General features: G+C 35.4%; 1 protein-coding gene across 1 annotated transcript; it reads left to right on the forward strand.

Annotated features, from left to right (window-relative positions):
• The first annotated feature begins 2663 nt into the window (after nt 1-2663).
• Nucleotides 2664-15641, forward strand: LOC117914946 (lipoamide acyltransferase component of branched-chain alpha-keto acid dehydrogenase complex, mitochondrial). The gene is made up of 8 exons (XM_034830471.1): nt 2664-3572; nt 7177-7323; nt 8181-8306; nt 9910-10310; nt 11846-12093; nt 12628-12716; nt 13703-13930; nt 15396-15641. The coding sequence occupies exons 1-8, from the start codon at nt 3369-3371 to the stop codon at nt 15507-15509; spliced, it is 1557 nt and encodes a 518-aa protein (XP_034686362.1). The 5' UTR covers nt 2664-3368; the 3' UTR covers nt 15510-15641.
• Nucleotides 15642-16127: the final 486 nt, after the last annotated feature.

A 16127-nucleotide genomic window follows, 5' to 3' on the forward strand; every position in this document is an offset into this window, starting at 1 on the left:
AGCGATCTTGTCGACCTTAGAGTAATAATCTTTGGTGGGGCTCCATCATGACCTTGACATTTCTTACTAGATATAGCACTAAGTCCTCTTTATTCTTCTTAGTCAACATACTTTCATTTTTTTTAAACCCTGACTATCATTGTGGTATCTCTCAGATGGCAACTCTTAATGGAGAGGATCTGCTTCTACTAGATTGTCCACACGGCTTGGTCCCTGGTCCCCTCACCTCCTCAAGTGCTTCAATGTTAAAACCAGTGAGGCAGGTCCACGAGTCAAACACAGAACAGCTATCCCTTTTGACTATACTCTTTCATTCTCACCAACATACCCATGCTAATGATTCAAACAAAGATCGATCATAGTTTATGTTGTTTCTGCAGCATGTTGCTACTTCTTGAAAACACACTCTGGGGGTGGAAATGCATTCCTCCCTCCCTAATTAAGCCATCTTAGTTATCCAATTAATTTCATTTCTTTGACTTGACACATATATGTTAATGAATTTATAAGCTGATTGTTACATGACCTAACCATTTTTCCGGGAAAAAAAAATAGCATCCAAAAACCGAAAGGAAACCCACTTAATGTTTCCCATTTACCTTTTCCTATATGAGCAAGAAAGATGCTGTTCAGTTTCTTTTCCTTTCTCCTTCTTTGGCAATCATTGCTGGGAGATGGAAGACAAGGAAAGAAAATTTGGAATTCCATCTATCTCGGCAAACAAATGAACTGCTAAGGCTTCATATATAGTAGCTAAGAGACCCCTTAACTACACTTAAAACCCTAGATTTGCTATGTCATTCACAAATATAAAAGAAATTGATTTTCTTATTATTTTTATGATTAACTATAGATAGATGGGATAGTACTGGGTTGTTGATCAATATTAATGTTTTCCTCTCCAGAATCCCTTTGGCAGCCTAGTATCAAATACAACTGATGTGGTATGTAATCTCAAGTGCATTATAGAATTGTGTTTATCACTGATATTAGGATTTGAACCCCTTCTTTTTCTTTTTCTTTTTCATTTATATGTAGAGGGATTAATTAAGTTGAAGAGGATCAGTTTCAAGAAGATGAAAGGAACTCATTGAATGAAAAGGTAATAATTTTAAGATCAACTTCTACTTAATTTTGATATTAATTAAGACGGATGCAGGTAAAATTGGGTGAAGAAAAACTTCATTAAACAAGTCTTTAAGTGAAGACGGAATTTGATCTAAAGTTTGGATGCTACTTTGTGGATATTTGTCTAATGGAACTTTAGGCAACCAGCTTTAAGGTGTAATTATCATACATCAATCAGGGTGTTACCATCAAGCCCCATAGATCCGACATTGATGGCACAAAATTTGGCCGCAACAAGATACGCAATCAAGGATCTCTTTGATCATTATTCTAATGATGACAAGATGAACACCGACTTTATTATATTCTTAAGTCTTTTAAGGCATGATCAACACCGACTTTATATTCTTAGTCTTTTCATGCCTGATTCGACATGAACTTGTAACAGCTCCTAGTTGCAAGGCCTTTTAATATGGTTTGGGTGATATCAGAGGAGGTGAATCAACTACTAAAAGTGACTGAAGAGGCCATTAAATAATTACTAGCAATATATATATAGATATAGATATATTAGTGCTTCATCATTCATGAAATTTGAGCCGACACTGATAATTTTCTTTTTTGATCCTGAAATGAAAGAAAAGCTAATTTTGTCCAGAGTGGGATTGAAACAGCGAAAGTGGGATTTGAAGGATCTCTTAGATGTAGATGGTAGATTAATTAGGGGTGGCATTTTCTCATTGAAGGCACCAACATTGCATGTGAAGGTAGATGAAAGATGGAGGGCCTCCATGTGATAATGGATCCTTGGAAATGCCTATGTATCGTTGATGATTAAAGCAAATTGCCAAATTTAGCTAAACATGTATGCAAAACTTGGAAAGGTTGTGGATAAGCATGGGTAGGGGATGAAAAAGTGGCGTATTATCATGTGAATGAGGATCTTTCAGGACAAGTAATCATGTTAGTGACTTGACACTAACCAAACTTTCACCACTTCTTTTTAAGATAAAACCAAACTGCTCCAAACTACATGGGGCTCAAAGCTAAAAGCCAAAACGCACATTTTTTTTCATTAGGGAACATGAGTTGATTAGAGCCCATAACTTCACTACTTTTTCTCTCTACTGTGGAGTTTGCATAAATGGAGAAACACTGGACATTCAGAGAACCTTATTTCATACATTGAGAGGTGATGGAGGTGATGTAAATGAGAGTCCACCAGCATGTGAAGAAGACCAGATCAAGAAGCCCTTTCTCCTATTCCTCCTATTGCTCCTATTCTCCCTACTCTCCCTATTCTCCCTATTCTCCTATCTCACATGCCATGGGGCTGCCTGGATTCCTCTCAATCAACATTCATACTTTCTCCCTTCTCGTCATCATGACTTGCCTTTTGATGTCTGCTCCATTACCAGTAAACCCTACACCCCAGATTAAACTCATCTAGACTATTGCACCATCATATATGCATATATGCATATATGCATATAGCCTCAATACATCTATATATTGCTATTTCATCTTTGCATTTATGATTAATTCCCCAAAAAGCTTAATTAGTTTTTATAATTTAAATGCAATTCATTGTTCAAGTTATTTTTAATTCTTTTAGTCAAAGAATTTGTTTGATTGGCATTCTTGTTGTATCTAACAGCTTCTAATTTATCATTGAGAAGATCCTCTAGTTCATTTCTTAAGAGATTGATGCCCTAGCTCATTCAAACTTCAATTCAAAAAATCAACTATGTACCATAGTACTAGTACTGCCATGATTGGTGTCGGTGAAGCCTGCCCCATTGTCTAGTGGTTCAGGACATCTATCTTTTAAGCCGCCTTCTACGCCTTTTCCTTTAGCGCCACTTCTGCTTTCACTTCCAAATAGCTCCCATCCTCTTCTTGGTCGGGAAAAGTATAAACAGAAACGGACGTCGGCAGGTTGGGCCACACAAGCTCTGAAGATAGGTTAGAGGCCCGTAAACCTGATGTGGACCCAAAAACTGCTGGCCTTAGCCTATGGGCCTATGATGTTCCACTGCTGGGCTTCTGATATGGGCTTGAATCCGGGCTTTCTTGATTAAAGAGGGCCTGATATTCTAATTAATATTTAGATGGATAACACTGATTGATGATATGATATCCTCTAATGGATACTGACGTGTCCGATCTGAACGAGCACGTGGACTTGAAAGGGATATACTGACACTGTAGAGTAGCCAAGTTCGACCGGTTTGCCCGCCACCTCACTTCTCTCAGTTGGCTCTATCTTCACGTTTTTCTAGCACAGTTTCCGGAGAGCGATGATGAGTCGGGGGATTTGGCAGCAGAAGTGTCGTAACGCCATCCGACGATGGCTGCGTTCCTGCGCTGCCCAAACCTCGCCGCTCTCTCCGTCTCCGGTCGTATCGCTGGGGAATTCATCGTATATAGGGTTTTCTTCTCAACCGATCGTCTCCCGATACGCTATGGCGTCGTTTTCCATGGTCAATGATAAGCTTATGGATGTGAGTGTACGCTGCTCTTGGCTTTAATTATGTGATTAGTTGATTATGCAAATGTTATACAACTGATGAAATTCTGATATGGTGAACTAATGTTGATCGTCATTTTGGATTTTCATTATCTCTATTACGCTGATAAAACCTTAGATTTTTTCTCCTTTTGCCTTCGTATGGTGCGAGAAAATCAAGGAAAGGAATAGAAAATTTTGTATCGCATGTTTTTTTGTTGTTTTGGTTTTATTTTTGTTAAAACACACACACAGATTCACCCTGAGTTAGCTAAATAGTTGGATTAGGGTCGGTTGGGCGGGAGTTACCATTTCTAGGCTGATTGTAATTTGTGGGAGAAAATAAATGGTATTTCAATTATGTTGTGGACAATTTCACATGCGATTTTATATTGAAAAAAAAAATTAAGAAAGCATAAGATGTATAGAAGGATGGAAGGAATGTACAAATGGAACCCCAAAATATCAATGATATTTCAACTATGTTTTTGGTTTTTAAAAATTTTTAAGCATATTTGGTTATTCTAAATTCTTTTTTTTTTTTTAAATAAAAACCAAAAATATGTTTGATAATATATGACAATAAGTAGAAAAAAACTTCTTTTTTTAAAAATGATTTCTCAATTTTTTTGACAACCTTTGGGAAATTTTCATTGCTCATATGTAAGGCACTAATGTTTGATAAAAAAATAATAAGATGTGGTTGTGACTTCTCATTTTAAAACTTGTTTCCTTTATTTTATTTTTTATTTTTTATTTTTATCAAATTTTAAAAAACAGAAGTGAAGACATGTTACTAAACATGGTTTAAAAAATTATTATCAAAACTCTAATTAGAAAAATAAACATTGAAATAGAAAAGTGTAACCAAACATACCCTTATGCTATGTTTGGTGTGAAAAATAGCTAATTAGTTTAGATAAATCACTCAAGAAAAGGGGGGGACGGGGGAAGGGTTTGAATTGGGTGTTAAAGACTTTTTAAAAACCATTAAATAAAACAAAAAATAACGAGTAATGCAATAGTAAATTAAAGAGATTAAGGAAGAGGGATGTGTAAACTCATTTACAGTGGTTTGGTACCCCACCTACGTCTACTCTCCTCAAGTTCCTAATCAAGTGAGGGTTCTACTATCACCAAGACTTTAAGGCCAAAGTCTTTAACCTTCTTACGCTTAAATTACTAGGTCCCAATGGACCTTTACAATGTATTCAAGTATACAACCCCCATGAAGTCTATTTCCTCAAAAGGAGTAAATAAAAAATGAGTTTAATACTTCTAATCCTAGAACAAATTAACCTCACAATACAAAAGAAAAGTTAGGATGGATTTAATAAGTGTACTCAAGAATTTGCTAGTGAGAAATCAATGCACTTATAAAAAGAGCTTTGAATGTGAGAAAAGAGAGGTTTTTGCAATTGAATGTTATTGTTCTCTTATCAATAAAAGCAGTGGAGCTCTTCAATTTATAGGTTTTCAGCTTGGGAACCCAAAAGAGCCATACAAGCACCTTGATTAGTTGAGTTATGGTTTGATTGGTTGACTAGCCATTGGATATTAAATGCTTTGCAAGTAATTGTTGGGGTTTTTGAGCTAAATCGGAGGTTTGACCAGCCCTCGACCAATCCTTGCCAGGTTGAGGCAAAGCTTGAACCAGCTACACCCTAGCTACTAGAAGAGAGAAAAAACTTGGGCACCTCAACTGGTCCTCGACCAGTCGAGCACAACTGGTTGAGCTAGTTCCCTAACCTATTCAATTGGTCACCCTACCTAAAAGTGCCAAAAATGTCCTAGTATGAGGTTTGAACCTTCCAATAACATGTGTAACCTTTCTTAAAACCTTTTAAGTTGGTTTAAAAAGAATTTAGCTTAAGGTTTTAAATTAAAACAAAGATTCATCCAAATTTATGATAAAAACATCTTTTTTAAGCTTAAGTGAGGATAAAAACTAGCTTTTAAGTGCATGAGAATAGTTTTAGATCTAAGTGCACCTATAATTTCCATCTTACAAATTTTTCTAGACACTTCAAGTCTTCAAGAAAACCAGCTTTGAGCTTTCTTTTATATTTTCTCATTTAAACCTAAAAACTTCACTTGATTTAAATTAGTAGTTAACTTAACCTTGTTTTGTAATTATCAAACTTGATTAAGAGAACTATTGGGCTAACATTTGGTTCCAAAAAATTATTAAGGAAAGAAAAAAATGGTAAGAAAAATGATTTTCTCATGTTTGGTTTTACCATAAAAAATATGAAAGAAAATCAAATATAATTAAACAGGAAATTATTAAGGAAAGAAAAAAATAGTAAGGAAAATGATTTTCTCATGTTTTGTTTTACCATAAAAAAATAATATAATTAAAATTAGTAAAAAACTTATACATTTTCAATTATTTAATCTTTATATAGAAGAGCTTAAATAAATGGAATGAGTTAGTAGTAGCATATAAAATAATTTATTAACTTTAAATATATCATTTATTTTCTTTCCCTTTTTCTTTTCTTTTACTTCTTCTCTCTATTTTCTTGCCTTCAAAATTTCTACAACCAAATATAGCCTTTGTTCTTTTTCTTTTCCACTTGCTTCAGCAACTAAACTGAGCTTCAACTCATCCAGAAGACATCTGTACTTATATAGAACCCACTTATCAGGTCCTGTCTTGTTTGGGGTGAAATGGGCTATAAAATTAGGCACTAGAAAATTCTTCTGAAGTTCACATCTTGCTTGGACTACTTCTCCAAGTTGGGTCACTCTCTGGAAGAGTTGCTGCTCCCTTTTCACCATGCCAGTAGAGCATTCATTTTTTCTGAAGCCTCATGCATGTAGTTCAACTTAATCAGTAAAGCTAATTGTTTGCTTCTGCTGCTGTTTGATGATGCCATATGTCCTTTACCATATCAATAGACTTTTTATGGGTGGTAATAGAACACAAGAAAGAGGGAAAATTTGATCTTTTTCAGGCAATCAATTCCCCACTTCCTTGTTCTTTCTTGGAAGTTACTTGCTATGATTTACTGGAGTCATATCATACAAAGGGAAGTCAAATGATGCATTCATTGTTATTAGGATGAGCCATGAGAGTGATAATTTCTTTCCTTTCCACATATTCTTACAACATAAAAGTCTTGTGGCTTGTGTTATGGAGTGGAAAAGTAAGGTGATAGACTGATTCTTCATCTGGCTTTCCTTCCCTGCATAGTTTTCTGGTTTTGAATGTTTAATTGGTATAACATATTTTTGATGATTTACATCTTAAAAATGCAAGATGAGGAAACATATTCTTTTAACTGTTAATATCATAAATTTCAATTGTCATTTTAGGATCCTTTGCTTGATCAATAGCTACCAAAATGGACTCTCACTAATTTTTTTTATTTTTTTATTTTTTTTATTTTTTATTTTTTTTCCGTTACAAATGGTTAATCTGTCTTTTGTACTTTGTGGGTTTTACATTGAGAACCTTAGTATGATCGGATATCTTCAAACAAAATAAGGTAGAGCACAGATAAAGACACTTCATACTTTAGGAGGTTTCCCTATAGACTGGTGACATCTATTAATGTGTCATGTATGTTGGTTTTTTTTCCTTCTAATTGCAGTTGAACATTCCATATAGCATAAAGAGATCTTGCTTTTCGAGTCATGCTCTTCTTGATCTTCCTGCAAGTGGGATAGTTAGTATACCATTGGCACAAACAGGTGAAGGTATTGCTGAATGTGAACTTCTTAAATGGTTCGTGAAAGAGGTGAGTGAATGCTGCTGGTTTTGCATTTTGATTATTTGAATTTATTTGTTGATCTGTAGATTGTTGTTCAAGGTCTGGTTGAACCCATAAGATACCTTCTGGTCCTTATCCAAACTGTTAATGCTCTCTATATCCCCCATTGCAAAAATGCCTGAAATTTTGTTTTTTCTTGCATTTTGTATTTACCCTTTCAAATTCATTTTTCCGTTTGCTTTTGAGTTCAGTTTAAAATGATGTTAGATGTCAATCTCTATGCTGTTTTGTTGTTATTCTCATGATCGACTCGATACATATATGTTTGCTACAGGAAAGGATGCAATATTTGTCATTGAAACATGTATCATAGGAAGATCTCAATTTTCATTAAATACTGATATACTGCTTTTGGGCCTTTTGACTTAGATTGCAATGTTGACGTTTTTTTTCTAAGATTTGGAATTTTTACTATTTTTTATTGGGGAATGAGGCTTCTCTTGTGAGTGAAAGTAATTTCTTATCTTCTGGATTGTTAAAATGGAAAAGATATTACAGATCTGGAAATAGGAATACCTATTTCATTGTGGAACAAGTAGTATATGAATTGTACTGTAACAATTGTCAACTTCTTTAACTCGTTACCAGTGTGGTGACCTGTATTATTTGTTTTTAGTTTGTTCAATGGTTTTATTATTCTTTTTCAATGAGTCATTCAGCTTGGCACCATGCTCTTCTTCTGTAGCTTAACTTTGTGTATCTAATTAGGAAGCTAAACTATGCTGATAACTGGAAAGCATCTCTTTTGAGGTTTTGTCCATGCATGCCTATTTATTGTTTTGATATTTTGACCAAACTAAATATTGGTAAACTTATCCTGACAGGGGGATCAAGTTGAAGAATTCCAACCACTTTGTGAAGTTCAGAGTGATAAAGCAACAATAGAAATAACTAGTCGCTACAAAGGAACTGTTTCTCAAATTATCTATGTCCCTGGTGACATTGTAAAGGTAAAACCTAGAACATCACTCTCTGTAATGGGCATTCTGTTTCCATTTACTGTTTTATTATGTCAGTTATGATTTATCTGATGATTGATATGTAAATAACAACCAGCTCAGAACCGGATATGGGAGTCCTATATATCTATTCGAGTTTTGCTTCTTAACATTAGATAAGCATTTCTGACCTGATTGTGGAAACGGTAGTTGGATTGCTGAATTATACCATTTTGCTGCCCACAACATTAATATAGTGTGGCTTACAGAATAGATAACATGAATGCCCTGTATAGGTAAAGCAGCTGGGACAGCAATCCTCAGGCTGAATACTGTCTAAAGCCAAAAGGAAAGGGAAGGGGACCAGCATAGGACCAAAAGGAGGAAGGGAGGCAGAGGGCCAGAACAAAGCCAGAACACTGACGCTGAAGGTCAAGACCTGGAAAAACCAGAAGCAGTGCAAAGCCAGAACCCTGTCGCCAATGGTCAAGGCCAGTATGAACCCCAAAGAAAGGGCAGAGGACCCATATAGAGCTAAAAGGAAGGAAGGAGGTTGAGAGGAAGAGATCGCTGATATTTAAAAGTTCTGCGCCAAAGATTATGAGGAAAGGAAAGAAAGGGTGAGACTTGAGATCGGAAAAAGGACTAGGATGAAATGGGGTTGATTGAAGTTGCATGGATTAGAATTGAACTTGACACCTTGTAAATGTTGGAACATCTAGATATGGAATTAAAGCTTTATGCAGAAGTTATAGGAATTGGTTACTCCTTTTCCATCTCTAGAATCCTGCCTTCTCTGTGGTCCTTCCTTTCCAAGTTGAAGCTCTATAACCATTTGGTCACCATTCTCCATAAGGCTTCCATTATTCTTTAAGTTGAATCAGTATCGTTGCAGAAAAGTTTGGTTGAAATTTTGCCAATTGTTTGGCTAGTGAGGTTGGCACAGGAAACAAAGAAAAGGAAGGCAAGGCACTGCATTTGAAGGATTTCCATATGGAAGGTAATTCTTTCTTGGATTGTGCTAGATATGCTAGTGGACTTTAGGTGGGACAGTACATCTTCCAATGAGGAGGCTGAGTTCCTGGTGTAGAAGGGAGAGCCTTCACTTTGGTGGTTTTTGAGTCATAATTACCCTCCCTGAGAATTAGGTTGGGGTTTTTGAGCGAGCTCTTTTGGTTCCATAGAAGGATTCCTATTCTTCCTGTTGTATATTATTCCTTTTTTCTGTTAGGTGTTACCAAAGTCTTGTTTCTTATAGCCCCAAAAAAGTGGTAAAAGGAAAAGTGGATTCTTGATTAGAGGAACTTGCCAAATTAGGGTGTTTTTGGCTTTCTGCAACTTTATTTCAGTTTCCATTATGGCCAGAAACTATAGTTTACTAAAGTTCTAGATATACTCCAAAGAAGTCAAATATCTCTCTAGCTGGATAAATCAACATTATTTTTTCCTTATAACAAAAAATGTTTTCAGTATGCAATCCATTATACTGTAGTAAGGAATAACACCAATATCAAGATTTTGAAAAGATAACAGGTCTGCACTTATTGGCTTTTCTGGACAGTGGTTTGACATTCTGAAATGGTATTTTGATGCTTTTTGTTCAATAAAATTGCAGGTTGGAGAAACCCTTCTGAAAATGGTTGTTGAAGAATCTCAAGGTTCAAACCTGACCAGCAACGCTCCAGATGACATGAAATCAATGGGTGCTGAGGTATGTGACTCAAGTATTCAAAGTTCAGACTTGAGGAACAGTAACACAGGTGGAGTTCTAGCCACACCTGCTGTTAGGAACCTTGCAAAGCAGTATGGTGTAGATATAAATCACATCCTTGGAACTGGTCAAGATGGGAGGGTATTAAAAGAAGATGTCCTCACACATGCAGTCCAGAAAGGACTCTGTAAAGAACCTTCTTCCTTGAGTGTTAATTCAGTGGAGCACTTTCAAGGAGAAGAGAAATACTCTCATACCTTAGCTGCAGATGGATGGCAATATGAAGATAAGACAGTTCCAATTCGGTAATACTTGATACTAAGCTCAACCTTAAAAGTTCAAAACCATGATTTAGCTTGTAATTGTGTGTCATTTGAGCTGGTTCATTTCCATGTGGATAAAAATACCTTGACAATGATGAATTGAACATTTTTATGCTTTAAAAAAAGTTGTTAACTTTTACTATAATCATATGATGGCAACTAAGGAACAAAATCCAAGCCTGATATGGCAACTAAGGAACAAGAATCCAAGCCATCAGCAGTAGAAAGCCTAGACAATGCACTGCTTTTTTTGCCCACGCTTTGAATTACATGCCATCTGAGTTTTATTTTCTTTAGTCCCAATAAATACCTTTTGGAATGAGAGAAGTATAGGAGAGTCTATGTTATTACAACCCTTTTGATGCAGGCCAAACCTGCACGTACCTTTAACTGGGAGCATAAGTTGCCCCAAGGAGGACTATTCCATTTCTAATAGCTGAATGCTTTTCAACTCCAGACAGCTCCATAAAACTACACAGTATTTAGCAATGCAGAGTGTGCTACTAGAATTGTTTTCACTCTTATAAAATTTTGGATTTTTACCCTTCACTTAGTTCATTTATATTAGACTAAATGAGTAGTATAATAGTTGTTGATTAGTTATAAGATGTGTATTCAAAAGTTTAGTAAGACTTGTTGACCATACTAGTTACACAAGTTCCAAAAGTATGGCACCATGGATGCTAACTAAACTTAATTGCATTTCCAAAGTACCTTAAACAAAACTAAAAAATGACTGATATTGTTGAAGCTCAGCATCATTAAAAGTGATAGAAGCACCCCTAGAATTAAAATGATTCCACTATTTTCATTGGACTGGCATCTTTTGCATATAAAATGCTGATCAGGGTGCATGAAATTGGCATTTTAGCAGTATTAGCGTGTGCACAAAGATAAGAGTGCTTTGTTGAGTACCTTAAACATGAAGGTAAAATTATTCAGTGGTGGTGCTTGGGCACTGGTGAATAAATTACATTTATAGGCAATGATATGGGTGTTACTAATATTTATCTTGTCATGTTAGTGAAATTTGGAGTCCATTTTGGAATCTTTTCTGATTGGGATTTTATTATGGTTTAGTCATGCAATTACTCTTGTGATATCTATGGGTACTTGAGGGCATTTATTTCTTGCCGGGGAATATAACTTCTTTAGCTACTTTTTACTTAGTACACAAAATGATAGTTACAGATGTGGTTAGATCTCCTCAGCTACCAAGTGGCCTAGATCAAGGTTCAGGCCAGGCCCATCTGCTGCCACCAACTGGAATTTCAGGCGTGGCATCATTTTGTAGAGGGTTCATTACATGATTGAAAACTTGCTGTAAAAAAGTCTCCAGCCTTAATGGATCATATTTTGATCCATAAATTTGATTCAAATGGTTGGGACAAGGCTTGCTGCTTCTGGTTCTGATTTGGACTGCTAGTTTTCCTTTATCATTTTTGATATATGGTGTCAGTAGCGCCAATCTTTGGCATTAAAGTTAACAGCATGTTCATGATGTGTTTTTCTTTCAGAGGATTCCAACGTGCAATGATTAAATCAATGACCTTGGCTGCTAAGATTCCACACTTTCATTATGTAGAAGAGATAAATTGTGATGCACTTGTGAAACTTAAAGCATCCTTCCAAGAGGAGAATCGTGATCCAGAAGTCAAGCACACTTTCCTCCCTTTTATGATAAAGACACTTTCGATGGCATTGAGCAAATATCCCTTATTAAATAGCTGCTTCAATGAGGAGCTGCAAGAAATCACTGTTAAAGGTAATAATCAACTGAATCCATATATCACATGTTGCATATTAGTGCAATGGCTTTATCCTTGCAGCAGTGACAACATGCTACAGTCTTCATTTTGAGGGCAATTATTGTTTTTTTATTGCTTCTATTGATGTTATGCTCCGAAGCATTCTTTTGAAGAAAGAAAAATGTATGTCTGGACATGGATGTGCTGTCAACAAAGTGTCTCAGCGGCAATCGATAGAGACATAAATACCATTCTTAATAACATAATGGACCCATGCTTTCTAGAAGACAATAGGAGGATTCAATTTTAATCGCATGTCCAAGCACATGCTAGGTTATCTGTTTGAGTTACATGCTAAAAGCTATTTGCTATGGATTGTTGTGTTTCATGTACAAGTTTTATGATCGTAGGCATCAAAATTGCTTACCACAGATATCTGTGTTCATCGATGTCAGGTTGCTGGATTCTCTAGTTGTTTGTTTTTGCTTGCAATACTAATATGCTTTTTGTTTTCCTTGAATACAACATAAATTTTCTTTTATTCTTTATAGGCTCCCATAATATTGGAATTGCGATGGCTACCCCACATGGTCTAGTTGTTCCTAACATAAAGAGGGTTCAATCGCTTTCCATCTTGGAGGTTAGTTCTGTATAACTTCTCGTCTATATTATAGAATGGTTTGATCTTGTTTCCATATTTACAATTGAGGTATGAAAGTAGTTCCTTGATCCTTGTATGTTTGACCAAGAAGAAAAAATGGTGAGTAGAAGAAAGTTTTGTTTGGAATGCTCCTACTAAATTTGGTTAATGGTCCTCTGTTTGAATTCTTGATTAAAACTCAGACTAGGGATCAATTGATGAAGCCTGATGGTATATGGAGTTCTTGCTGCTTCTCGCTTTTGTTCCAAATCTAGTTGTGTGCTCTACTCCCTGATGTTATGCAGTTCTAGGAATTGGTGGATTGAACTAATGCTAGCATTTCAGATGGAGTGTGTTGTGAAAGGGTAGTTTTTAAATGCTTTATTTGTGGTCTAAAGGGGTGGTGGCAGAAATAAATTCTCTTTTCTAGAATTTGTATGTTGTTTGGGAGATGTAAACTAGGGTTCTATTGCTTTCTTTTTTGCTTTGCACTTCTGTGCTCCTTGTGTGCTTCCTGTGTACTGGGGTATGATCCACTGTTTTTGTTAGACTTTTTCTAATAAATGTACTCATTTGAATATCAAAACAGAAAAAAAGAGGAAAGCAAGAGAAACAATGCCTGCATGAAAAAGTATGAATATTGAGTTGTCAGTTCAGCATTCTCTCAATCAGTTGGTTACCAATTGTTTACTATGAATAAATTGATAAGCACTGACTCTCCTGACTATTAGGGTTGGGAATGAGCAGCTGTACACACTGCTTCTCTTATAATCAGATATATGATTTGTTGTAAATCATTCCATGGAAAAGGTTTAGAAGTTCAATTTCATGCATTTTCCAATCTTGTATTATAGTGCCATAGAAATGACACTGTCTGCATTCTGTTCCCAGTATTTCAAATTCTCAAGCTCATAAATTTTTTTTAATTGGCTCACTTCTCAAATGATGCATTCATTTAACTAAAACATTTTCTTCTATGATTTTAGATAACAAAGGAGCTGGCACAGCTACAACAATTAGCATTAGCTAACAACCTTTGTCCTGAGGATATATCTGGTGGAACAATAACTTTAAGCAATATTGGTGCAATTGGAGGGAAGTTTGGCTCCCCCCTCCTCAACCCGCCTGAAGTTTCCATCATTGCAATTGGCCGACTCCAGAAAGTTCCACAGTTTGTTGATGATGAAAACATGTATCCTGCATCAATTATGACTGTAAGTATTGATTTATTCTTGAGTCACCTTCAACTAATAATATTTAGAAAACATTAGAACTCAAGGAACCGGCTTGAACTGAAGAGAATGCACACAAACTACATAAAAAGCGTTAGTAAGAAGCCAAAACAAGTTCTTTAATGTAAGGACATAGACGTTCCCCCAAAATTACCCAACTACAAATGATGGCATGATCAACAGTAGGATGCTTTGATCATCTTACCAAAAATAAGGCACGATAGAGTTAATTTACCTTTCCAATCGAGTGAGTAAGGTTCTAATCAATCCTTAGGATAAGTGCTGTTAAGTGGTGTGATTGGATGATTTTCAGGGAGGTGCACAGATGGCAATCTTCACCCCTTACTAGCAGGCTGTAGCATATGATATTTAGTCTCCATTTTTACTTCTAGCTATGTCTATGGCTGGGCATGAAATAAACTCATTCACCCTCATAGTTTGATATGTCCGCCACTTGCTACATATGTCTATGCCAAATTTGTAAAAGCATTTGTATGTACAGTAAAGTTTAAGGGATTAATGTCATTATAGGTTATCTTTACTGGCAATGCTATCAGCCAGTAATGCTAGGGTATGCATTATTCAAAATGCTTCTGGCTAATTATTTAATAACTGTCAGCTAAACATGAAAGTTCAACCTACTGAAAGATACATGGGGTTTTATGGTGCCTAGGAAAGTCTGATACCTTGTTATGCCATGTTGTGGACCTATAAATTGATTTTGTGAAATATATGATGTTTCATAAAGCATGACAAAGTGCCTGATCAAGGTACTTTGTGCCCGTTCCACCAAAAAACCTTTCCCCTGTGTGGTTAACATGATTCCACCAAATGTCTGGTCTTTGATGTGGTAGGCTGTGAGTTTCAATTGCCACAGCACCCCTTATTGGCTTTGTTGGATTGTCAGACAATCCTTTTGTTGCCACTACTCATTTTAAGATTAGCGAGTTTTGAAACCCTATGAGATACTGGGTTTGGTATTTGCCTATATTTTCAGAGAGTGCCTTTTTGGAGTTTAAGGAGTTGGAGTTGGAGTTGGATTGCCCAACAATCCTTTTGTTGCCACTACTCATTTTAAGATAAGCGAGTTTTGAAACTCTATGAGATACTGGGTTTGGTATTTGGCCTATATTTTCAGTGAATGCTTTTTCGGAGTTTAAGGAGTTGGAGTTGGATTGCCAAACAATCCTTTTGTTGCCACTACTCATTTTAAGATAAGCGAGTTTTGAAACTCTATGAAATACTGGGTTTGGTATTTGCCTATATTTTCAGTGAGTGCTTTTTTTGGATTTTAAGGAGTTGGTCATCATATGGTGTGTATGAAGTTATGATAATCTGGTAGTTTAAATTGGTTAGATTTTTTGCTGCGGGGTAAATAAATGTGTTTGAACACTAGTATTTTGGATTTATAGATGAAATAATTTGGCCGTGTCTTTCCCCTTCTCAGGTTAATATAGGCGCTGATCATAGAGTCCTGGATGGAGCAACAGTTGCTAGATTTTGTAATGAGTGGAAACTATACATTGAGAAACCTGAGCAGCTCATGCTGCATATGAAGTGATTCAATCCTGCCTTCCTGTAAGCAGCAGGATGTTATTTTATTTATGTCAAATAAGCCTTAAAAGAGATGTTATTTTATGTCAAAGAAATTACCCTTAAAATGCCGATAATTTTTGTCCCAAAGAGACATTTCTGAAGACTTCTTGCCCTATCTTCTGGGCCTCTTCAAGTAACTTGCATGTGATGGCAGCAACCCTTTTAGAACAAATTCAAAATGTTTTTAATTGTTTTTTAAAAGATAAATATTATTTGAAAAACTTTCGCATGTGCATAAATATATAACAATTTCATGGAGAATAAACCAGAATTAAGTTCTCAAATATAATTTTGTTTTTCAAATTAATTAAGAATTATTTTTAAAAACTATTTATTGATAATTGTTTTCAAAAAAAATTGTTAAATAGGTCTTAAAATTTTCTTTAGAAATTGGCTTTGCAAACATTTTTATTTTTTTTTAATGACATGTTTGGTAATTATTTTTAAAATTTTTGTTTTGAAAATAAGTTATTTTTATAACAAATTTAAAATATTTTGTAATAATATTTTAAGAAATGTTGTACATGAATATAATTTATATACATAATTATGTTATGAAGAATAAGTTGAAAAAATTATTTTT

Source organism: Vitis riparia, chromosome 5, assembly GCF_004353265.1.
Source record: "Vitis riparia cultivar Riparia Gloire de Montpellier isolate 1030 chromosome 5, EGFV_Vit.rip_1.0, whole genome shotgun sequence".
Lineage (NCBI taxonomy): Eukaryota > Viridiplantae > Streptophyta > Magnoliopsida > Vitales > Vitaceae > Vitis > Vitis riparia.

What these genes read in the sequence shown, in the direction of transcription:
- LOC117914946 (XM_034830471.1), top strand. Translation starts at nt 3,369, where the DNA reads ATGATGAGTCGGGGGATTTGGCAGCAGAAGTGTCGTAACGCCATCCGA. An exon ending in TTAAATGGTTCGTGAAAGAG is followed by an intron (nt 7,324 to 8,180) that starts GTGAGTGAATGC and finishes TTATCCTGACAG; the next exon opens with GGGGATCAAGTTGAAGAATT. An exon ending in AATCGCTTTCCATCTTGGAG is followed by an intron (nt 12,717 to 13,702) that starts GTTAGTTCTGTA and finishes CTATGATTTTAG; the next exon opens with ATAACAAAGGAGCTGGCACA.